Source organism: Tupaia chinensis, unplaced genomic scaffold, assembly GCF_000334495.1.
Source record: "Tupaia chinensis unplaced genomic scaffold, TupChi_1.0 Scaffold000060_1, whole genome shotgun sequence".
Classification (NCBI taxonomy): domain Eukaryota; kingdom Metazoa; phylum Chordata; class Mammalia; order Scandentia; family Tupaiidae; genus Tupaia; species Tupaia belangeri.
The window spans coordinates 2,393,665-2,404,574 of NW_006159518.1; the positions used below are offsets into that span (position 1 = coordinate 2,393,665).

Genomic DNA, 10,910 nt, shown 5'->3' on the forward strand with positions numbered 1-10,910 from the left:
AAAGTGAGAAAGCAAGCCGCTAGGTCTGGGGCTCGAACTGTAGTCAGCCCTGTGGGCCTCTAGCACCCTTATATGCCACCTGTCAGTCCCCCAGTGTTTTAATTTTTAATGTAAGCAGTCATATGTATTTAAGTAAGAGAAGGCATTGCTGCTATTTTATATGGCTAATAGCTATTAACAGTTATTACTGTTGGACTAACCCTGTAGAGCAGTGGATTAGTGCTGTGCATTGGAAGTCAGAACCCGCATGGGTGCCTGGGACTTGAATCCTGGCTTTGGCAGCTTGAAAATCATGCTGAGCACCTGACATGCTTGCCCAAAATCCTAATGGGAAGGAGAAATACATGAAAAACGATTGTAGCGTGACTAGAACCCCCTTGAGGGGGTGCTTTATTTCTGTCTGTCTCCCTCTCTTTTCCCGTTGAGCACTCACACCCTCTGGTAGTAAAATAAATAAAATGAAATAAAATTAAAAGTTACCACTTCATTTCTTGCTGAAATTTAGAGCTGGGATAATTTTTTCTGTAATCTGAGTGAATTTTTTTCTTTTTCCCTTTTGTTTTTAGAGAGAGATTTTTGCTATAGGGTGCCACACGGATTAGATTTTGTTTGATTGGTTACTGTTACTTGCCAGAATGACAGCGACAAATTACTTGCAGGGGGGATGGCCACGTCGCAATCTCTGCTCCTTTATTCTCCTCTCGGGATTTTGGGCGTGCAAGCACATGCACCTAGTGTGTTTGAAGCCGCCGGGTCTGGGACTTGAACTTGGGTCATGGCAGTCCAGTGACGTATTATGCCATTCACACTGTGCCATCCACTGGCCCCTTTTGTTTCCTTTAATATAGATCTGTTTAAAGAGATGTTCTGGGTTTGTTATTCCAGTTGATCTCTTTTCTTTTTTCCTTTGTTTTGGAGAGGTTATTTTTGCTATAGGGCGCGTGCACTGTCCAGAAAGACAGACAGACAGAGAGATAGAAAATGAGAAATCAGCCCCCGGGGGGATGGTGATACTGCAATCCCTTCTCCTCTATTCTCCTCTCAGGATCTTGGGCACGCATGCACATGCACCCAGCGTGAGTTTAAGCCACTGGGTCCAGGACTCGAACCACAGTGAGAGTCCAGCTACATAGCCATTATGCTAACTGCTGGTCTTCCAGTTGATCTTGTGATAACTTGCCTTTTCATTGCTTTTAAGATCTCTCTCTCTTTCTCTCTTGATTTTCTGTTGTTTTACTAATATGACTACATATGGATTTCTTTTTCTTCTTTTTTTAACCCTGAGAATTTATAGTGGGTATTTAGTCAGTGACTTGCTGTTTAACTTCTCTTTTGGAAAATTTTTATGTATTATCATTTCAAATACCACTGTGCCATTTATTTCCATATTTCTCTGAGACTGAGTACCTGTGTGTTAGATCTTCTGAGTGAATTTTTCATACTTTTGTTTCTTATGCTAACATTCTAGATATTTTTGTCTCATCTATTTTGTCCTGCACTAACTCTTTTAATTCACACCTAAGCCACTGTTAATCTCACATTAATTTTTAAAAAGAATTAATTAATTAATTTTAATTTAATTTAACCAGAGAGGGATAGAATGAGAGAGAGTGAGAGCGATAGGGAGAAAGCAAGCAAGCTGCCAAGTCTGGGTTAGCCATGTGGGAGTTTAGTGCCCTCAACCACCCCATCACCTGCTGACCCATCTCACATTAATTTTTAATTTCTGTGTTTTTATTTCTTAGAGTTCATTTGTTATTATAGCATTCCGTAATTTGCAGCAGTTTTTAATGTTGCCTTGTATGCATTTAATCATAATAAGCACAATGAGTTTAGAATATGTGTCTGATAATTCCAAAATACAGATCTGTTTTGGTTTTCTTCTGCTCATTATCAGTTTTTGGTCTCTCATGTCTTTGGTACTTTTGATTGTGGTGTAAATTAGAATTAACAAATTGTATAAATTATTTGTAGCTAAGATATTATTTTACTTGGGAGGATACATATTTGCTTCTGCTTGGTGCCACAGGGTAGCTGTAATTTTGGATTACCTTAGTCATATTTTTTATTTTAAAATGATCAAAGTCTGGATGCAATCCTTTGGATTCCCTGTGTGTTTTTATTTGTGTTTTGTGAGTGAAAGTGGCCAGAAGCTCCATACACCTCTAGGGACTTTGATCCATTTCCAGTTCTAGCTCACTAATTCTGGGCCAAAGTACTAAAGTATTAAAACTTTTATTTTATGTATGAAACTTTTAAAAAATGTTTTCTTAGTGGTTCTTAGAAGTAGCATTCATCTAAATTTTTATTCTGCCTATATAAGAAGTGTCAGTGCTAGTACCTGAATTTCTGCATCCCTCTTTATGTTCATGTAATAACTAGAGTAATGATTTAAGATGCTTTGTCAGTATTGGTTTAACTATTTTCATGGAGTGGAAGGAAGTCAGTAATAATATTGAGTAGTTTGTTAATGGCTTTGGTGTATGTTTGCTTAAATGGGCATTTAAGGAATCTCTTTAGAAAGTTAGTGATTTTATTTAAGTTTTGATAAAACTGAAAAAGAAATGACATTATTTTAATTTATTTTTAGGTTGGGCTCATGTGGTTTGTGCCCTGTATATTCCAGAGGTACAATTTGCCAATGTTTCTACAATGGAACCAATCGTTTTACAGTCTGTGCCACACGATCGTTATAATAAGGTATAGTAGATATTATTTGAATACGATATTTTTATTTTAAATCTGGGAGGTGACAAGGAATTGTATGTGTATTTTTTAAAATTACGGACCTCCATTAAAAATTCTAAATTATAGTTCTTTATGAAATTGCAAAGGGATTTGGAAGATACAGAATTACCACAATAGGCCAGGTTTAAAATATGTTACTAAGGTCACAGGAGCGGAAAACTAAAAGTCTAACAAATGTCACATTTTGTACTAACCTAGGTACTTAGTATTCTAGAATTTACAGGACTTAAACTCTTATTAAAGATTTGTCCTTTAAGATTTACTCACTTTCAATTTTTTCTCTTAAGCGCTCTGGCTCTCTAGTTTTTGCTATAGAGTACATGTGCTTGCTGGAGAGAGAGAGAGAGAGAGAGAGAGAGAGAAAGAGAGAGAAAGCATCCCCTAGGGCCAGTAGATAGTGTGGTGGATGAGGTATTGGGCTCCCACATGGCAAACTACAGTTAAAGTCCTGGACCTGGTGGCTTGAAATCATGCTGGCCATGTGTGCGGGTGCCCAAAATCCCAGGAAGAGAATAGAGGAAAATGGATTGCAGCATGACCATCCCCTCTGGGGGATGATTTCTCCCTTTCCTCTCTGTCTCTTTCGGGAGAGTGCATTTGTCCTATGGTAAAAACCTAAACCTTAAAAAAAAAAAAAACAAAAAAAACAAAAACAAAGAGAAGGAAGGAAGGAGGGAGGGAGAAAGAGAGAGGGAAGGGCGAGTATCCCTCAGCAGGGATGGCTGCACCGCAGTCCCTTCTTCATTCTTCATTCTCCTCTTGGGATTTGGGGCATGTACACACATGCACCTGGTGTATTTTCCAAGCTGCCAGTGTGTTTTTCAAGCTGCTGGGTTGAGACTCAAACCACGCAGCCAGCTATGTAGGATCTGCCCACCTTAACCTCTATGCCATCTGTTGGCTGCTGACCTTTTTTCTCTATTCAAGTTTCAAGGTTTTATTAACTTTTTTTTTTTTGGTGGGGCAGAGTTTTGCTGTAGGGTGTGTGTACTTGCTGAAGAGACAGAGAGACAGAAAGAGAGAAATTGCTCTGTGTGGGAGGATGGTCATTCATAATCCCTTCTCCTTTCTGGATTTTGGGCATGCACGGACTTGCTCCCTGCGTGAGTTTTAGGCCGCTGGGTCTGGGATGGAATGATGATTGGCCATTTGGGAGGCCAGCACCTTAACCACTATGCCACCTGCTGGCCCCAGTCTTACTAAATTTTAATCAATCACAATTTAATGTAATATTCATTATGATATCCTACATTCTTTCTTAAAAAATAAAAATAATCCTGTATAAGAATGTTACTTATCTCTCCTTATGCTATTTTTACTCCAATATAAGATTTTTATCTTTGCCCTCCCCCCCCTTTTTTTTTAAAGTTTTTGCTGTAAGGGCATATGTGCTTGCCAGAGAGAGAGAAAACACTAGAAATCGCCTTCCAGAGACGATGACCACGTCACAATCCATTCTCCTTTCTTATCTCAGGACTTTAGGCATGCATACACGCACACCCACAGTGTTTTTCAAGCCTCTAGTCCGAAATTCAAACCATGCATTCGACCATGTAAGATCCAGCTGCCTTAACCTTCATAACATCTGCTGGCTCCTATCATGGCTTTTTATAAAACATAAAAGTTTTTTAGAAAATAATTCTTTTTTTTAAACTTTATTTATCTTTATTTTTATTTGATGAGAGAAGGACAGTGAGAGAGAGAGGAGGAAAGTGAAAAAGCATGCTGCTATGTCTGGGATTCAAACTGCGGTCAGCCGTGTGGGATTCCAGCCAGCACCCCTAACCACCACACCCCTGCCGGCCCCCAAAATAAAAGTTTTATGTTCATTTTTTCTATGTATTTTTTTCCTGATTTATCATATATATTGTTGTTTCATTCTCTTCTCTATTTTAGAAGGTTTCCCCATGATCCAATGTGCCTTTAACTGTAATGTTGTTAAGTGAAGATATATGTTCGTTCCATCTGTGGAAAAGAGTGTTATAGTAGTCAGTTTTGAGATGGCAAATATTTTATTCTGTAATTAATACTTATTTTTAAACTTGAGACTATAGGAAGGAGAATAAAAAGATTGAAGGTAAAAATCAACTTAAATCTCAAATTCAGATCTTTCCAGATTTTTTATTTGCATTTTTACTTATAATATAGTTATAAAAAAGTGTCATTTTGCTTTTATATTGTTTTGTTTGCTTCTGAAACTTACTAACCCTGAACATTTTATTGAATGTCAATAAATTATATATTTCTGTAATATTTTTAGTAGATACTTAGGGGCGTGGTGGCACCTGCCCTATGGCAAAAATCTATGGAGGCTGGAGGATTGTGGCATCGAGTAGATACTTAGAATACTTAGTAATGGATAGTATTGTAAGATTAAATTATCTGTGATTTAATTAAGCAACCCCTTATTGCTGAAGGGTCTTGTTTTGTGTCCAGCATGAAGTATATACCAGTAGAACCTTTTTGTAAAAAGGGGTGAGGTTTTGGAAACTTCAATAAATACATACTGTGAAATTGTCCTCTAGAATGCAGTTGCCAGTTTATATTACCTTAACAGCATGTGAGATTGCTTGTAACCTTATGCCATGTTCAGTATATTGTGCATTACCATTAAAACATCTTTGCTTCTTTTTTAGTGAAAAATATTACAGTATTTGAATGATATTTGAGTACTGGTAAGGTTAAATATTTTTTAAAGGTTATTTGTGTGTATTAATTGACCTGGCATGTCTATTAATTCATTTTAATATTGTCACTTTTTTCCTTCACTTTTATTAAGATAATATTTTTTCTCTTACATATTTGCTGTGCATGTTTTTGCCCATAATTTAACATTGGCTTTCTAATTTTCATTATGTTTTCTTTGTTTTTGTTTTTGGTGTTCTAGCAGATTAATTTCTTTTTCTTTTTCTTTTTTTTTTTTTTTTTGAGAGATTTTTGCTATAGGGTGTGTGCGCTCACCAGACAGACAGACAGAGACAGAGAGATAGAAAGCGAGAAATCACTCCCCAGGGGAGATGGTCACGCCACAATCCCTTCTCCTCCATTCTCCTCTCGGGATCTTGGGCACGCACGCACACGCGCCCGGTGTGAGTTTTAAGCCACTGGGTCTGGGACGCGAACTGCAGTCGACTACATGGGAGCCCAGCGACATAGCCATTACGCTAACTGCTGGTTCCCCAGATTAATTTTTTATATTTGCGTAATTTACACAACTACTTATTATTGTCCTGTCTCTGATGCCATGCAAAGGAAACATTTACAATATTGTATAAAACAGTGTTATTAGTACTTCAGAGTTTATTTTTAAAAATACTTGCTTTTTCGGACCAGCAGGTGGCATGGAGGTGCTGGATCCCACATGGCCAGCTGCTGCACAGTTCTAGTCTTGGACCTGGCATCTGGAAAATCAACCATATGTGTGTATGGGCGTGCCCAAAATTCTGAAAAGAGACTGGAAGAGAAGGGATTCCAGAGTGGTCATCCCCTCTGAGGGGTGATTTCTCAGTTTCCTTCTCTCTCTTTCTCTCTCTCTCTGTCTCATACTCTCTAGCAAAAATGAAACAAAACAAACAGACTAGTTTTTCATTGTAATTTTGAAATAATTTTAAACTTATGTACAGATTGCAGGAATGGTACAAAAGAGCTCTTCCAATCTTAAACCATTTCAGAATACTTTACCAGTATTCTTTACTTTACCATCATTGCTGAATGGTATACATTTTCTATAAAGAAGAATATTTTATATAATCATGATATAGTCATCAAAAGCAGGAAATTAGCAGTGATGTATTATTGCTGTATGGTTTACCTACCTCGTTCATATTTCTTCAATTTCTAAAAAATATCCTTGGGAACCAGCAGTTAGCGTAATGGCTATGTCACTGGACTCTCCCATGTAGTCGACTGCGGTTCGCATCCCGGACCCAGTGGCTTAGAATTCACGCCGGGCGCGTGTGCGTGCATGCCCAAGATCCCGAGAGGAGAGTGGAGGAGAAGGGATTGTGGCGTGACCATCACCCCTGGGGGGGTGATTTCTCACTTTCTGTCTCTATGTCTCTCTCTGTCTGGTGAGCACACGCGCCCTATAGTGAAAACCTCTCCAAAAAAAAATAAATAAATAAAAAGAAATATCCTCCATTGCAAAAGCATCACAGATTGCATTTTTTTTCATTGGTTTCCTTTATTCTCCAATATTTGGTTATCAGAAAAGTTATGATACATTTTTGCAACAGATAGTGCTAGTTTATTTTTGAAAGTACTAGAGTTATTCACATCTATGTTACTGTCATATCATTTGAAAGCTAATAGTTCTAGCTTCATTCTCAAAAAATAGTAAGCAATTTGATTGAGTTTTGGAGATTTTACAAGTTTAAGATGGAAGATCAAACTGCATTTTCTCCATATTTTATTGTTTTACTCCTGCAAAGGAAAGAACATGCATCAAGATGGTGAGAAGTTGGGACCAGCAAGTGGCATGGTGGTTAAAGGCGCTGGACTCTCACATGGCCGACCACGGTTCAAGTCTCAGACCTGGTGGCTTGCTTTCTCATTTCCTATCTCTCTCTCTCTCTCTGATCAAACTGGAAAATAATAATGATAATAATAATGAATAAAGTACAATAAAATAATTCTTTTTTTTTTTTTTGGAGAGGTTTTCGCTATAGGGTGCGTGCTCTCACCAGACAGACAGAGAGAGACAGAGAGACAGAAGGTGAGAAATCACCCCCCGGGGAGATGGTCACGCCTCAATCCCTTCTCCTCCACTCTCCTCTCGGGATCTTGGGCATGCACGCACACGCGCCTGGCATGAGTTCTAAGCCACTGGGTCCGGGATGCGAACCGCAGTTGACTACATGGGAGTCCAGCGACATAGCCATTACACTAACTGCTGGTTCCCAAATAAAATAATTATTTAAAAAAAAAAGATTGTGAGAAGTTATGTCAAGTTTATGGTGACGGTGCTCTGTGAGAACATCAGTGCCGATGATGGTTTACAAAATTCTGTTCTAGTGACTTTGATCTCAATGACACTCTGGTCAGGGAGGCCCACCAAGGTTGATGATGGTGAAATAAAGGCATTGATTGAGACAGACATGAGAGATTGCAGAAACATTGAACATCCATCATTCTAGCATTCATGTCCACCTGAAGGTCCTAGGATACTAAGCAAGCTTGCTGTTTGGGTTCTTCATGAACTCAACATTTGATGGCGTATATGAACATCTGCAAAATGCTCGTTCAATGGGAGGAAAACAGTCCTTTTTAAAAGTGACTGACAACTGGTGATGAGAAGTGAATTGTTTGAAGTAATGTGGTATATAATTGTCTTGGTCCCAATGTGATGATTTGCCTCAAATGACATTGGAAGCAGTATTCATCCCAGGAAGTTTATGCTCTCAACATGGCAGGATTTTAAAAGTGCCGTGTTTTTCAAGTTCCTAACAAGGAACCAGACAATCAGTTTGAATATGTACTATCTGCAGTGGGACAGTTTGAACGAACGCATTACCCAGAAAACCCTAGAGCTCGTTGGTCATAAAGGAGCTGTATTCCATCACATTCCACATATAAATTTGATCACTCATCAAAAATTACTGGAGCTTGAGTGAGATGTGCCACCACACCCACCACATGTACCTGACCATGTGCCACCAGACTTCCATTTGTTTTGCTCTCTTCAAAACTCCTCACTTGGTATAACATTCAATTCAGGTGAGGCTGTAAATCAGCACCTTGTTCAGTTTTTTGCTGATAAAGACAGGTCCTTGTATGAATGAAGAATTAGGAAGCTCACTGAAAGATGGCAAAAGGTTATTGAACAAAATGGACAGTGTATTATATTGATTTATACTTGTTCTTTATATAAATAAATGACCTTTGAAAAACATAGAAAAAAAATACATCATGACTTTTCTGACAACCCAATAGTAGTTGAGTCTTTCTCTGACTTTGAAAATTTGATACTTCTGAACATTACAGGCCAGCTATCATATAGAATATACTTATTTGGATTTTCCTGATTTTTCTCCTGATTAAATGCAGATTATCTGTTTTTGTAAGGAATATCACAGAAGCGATTCTCTTTTCTTTTCATTGCATCCTATCAGGTGGTACATGATTTCAGTTTTTCCCATTACTGGTGATGTTACTTTGATTACTTGCCTAATATGGTGTCTGTCAGGTTTCTCCGCTGTGAGGTTAATCTTTTTACCTTTATAATCAATAAGCATTTTGTAGGGATGTGTTTTGTATATACATGTCTTGTTCTTTGTGCTTTGGTTTTTGCCGTAGGGCACATGCAGGGCACATGCGCTTGCGAGAGAGAGAGAGAGAGAGAGAAAGAGAGAGAGAGAGAAAGAGAGAGAGGGAGAGAGAAAGAGAGAGGGGGGGGGGGGGGGAGGGGGGGAGAGGGAGAGAGGGAGGGAGAGGGAGAGGGAGAGGGAGAAAGCGAGTGGGGGGGGATGGAGGGAGCAGTGACACGGAAAGTGAGAAATCACCGCCCCTCCCCCACCCCCAGGGGGAATGGCCATGCTGCAAATCCCTTCTCCATTCTCCTCTCTGGATTTTGGGTATGCATGCACACATGCCTGGCATTTCTTCCAAGCCTCTAGATCTGCTACTGGAACTCAGTCAGCTATGTGTGAGTCCAGTGCCTTAACCACCGCGCCACTTTTTGGCCCCTGTGCTTTGCAATTTTTACTTAATAATTTTAGTATCTACTGATGTTTTTTGGCTCCGTTAATGTATTATTACTAAGATTGATGGGAGGCAGTGGATTTCTAGTTTGCTATGGTGCTCATGAGTTTGCTGGAGACAGAGAGAAAGTGAGAAGACACTCTCCAGGAGAGATGACCATGCCACAGTCTCTTCTCCATTCTCCTTTCAGGATTTTGCACACACAGGTACATGTACCCAGCATGTTTTTCAAGCCTCCAGGTCTGGGACCAGAACCATAAAGTCAACCATGTGGGATCCAGCCGCCTTAACCACCCAGTTGGCCCTAGGCAGTGGGTTTCTAATTCTATCATTTCTTGTTCTTTTTTTTCATCCCTGATTGCTAGAGGATATGTACACTTACATAGACAGGGAGAGGGTGAAAGCGTCCCTCCTATGGGCCATGGTCACATCACAGGCCCTTCTCTGTTTCTCCATCCTGTCAGGATTTGGGGCATGCATGCATACACACTTGGCATGCTTTTCAAGGCCCCTGGACCAGGATTCTAACTACAGTTGGCTGTGTGGGATCCAGATCTATCAATCACTAGGCTCTGGGTCTGGCCCCCATTATTTCTCTTATATTCATCATACGGCATTGCATTATAAAGAAATGTGTTCTCCATTCCGTGATTTTTTATATTACTATGGACTTGTTTGTTACTATTTTATTTTAATAGGTCATGCTCCATTACTGTAATTCATTTTGCTGTATATAATGTCTTAGGTTTGGCTGGTGGAACCTCTTTAAGCTGGTTTTGTGTCTTTTGACATATATCTTCATTCTGTTGAGAATTTCCTTACTTCTGACACAATAGTATATTAGTCCTGGAATCACTATTTCTCTAAGGAGTCTTACTGATTTTTTTTAGGTGAGAATTGTATTTAGAAACCAAAGTAAGCAGTAGGTTTGCTCACTGTTACTGGGATGTTGCTACCCTCAAGTCCTCTCAGTCAGCATAGCTAGGAAATAACATATATGTATATACATACAGAGATACACATTTACACAAATTCACATCTATTAATATATTGCTTCTGTGGGGCCAGCAGGTGGCATGGTGGTTAAGGCGCTGGACTCTTGTATGGATGACTTCAGTTCAAGTCCTGGACCTGGCGACTTTCTTTTTCACTTCCCCTCCCCCCCGTTTCTCTCTGCTCAAATTAAAAAAATAATAATAATACATGAATTAATAATTATTTAAAATATACATAAATACATATATATTTATATAGAAACTGTGAAGTCACAGTGATACTTTTGATTCAGTGTATACATACGTATATTCCTATGCACATACCTGTCCATATTTCTTTATATTTCTATATATAAGGTTGTTGGAAAAGTCATGATATATTTTTTCAATGTTTTTCTAGCAAAAATGCTTCCTGACTTTTCTGACAAACACACACACACACACACACACACACACACACACACACAT

The 10,910-nt window shown here is 38.9% G+C and overlaps 1 protein-coding gene across 1 annotated transcript in view; it reads left to right on the forward strand.

Annotated features, from left to right (window-relative positions):
- MLLT10 (MLLT10 histone lysine methyltransferase DOT1L cofactor) overlaps positions 1–10,910 on the forward strand; it is a 292,936-nt gene that overhangs the window by 109,355 nt on the left and 172,671 nt on the right. The window contains 1 exon segment of the mRNA XM_027776734.1: positions 2,591–2,700. Coding sequence (XP_027632535.1) covers positions 2,591–2,700 — 110 coding nt within the window.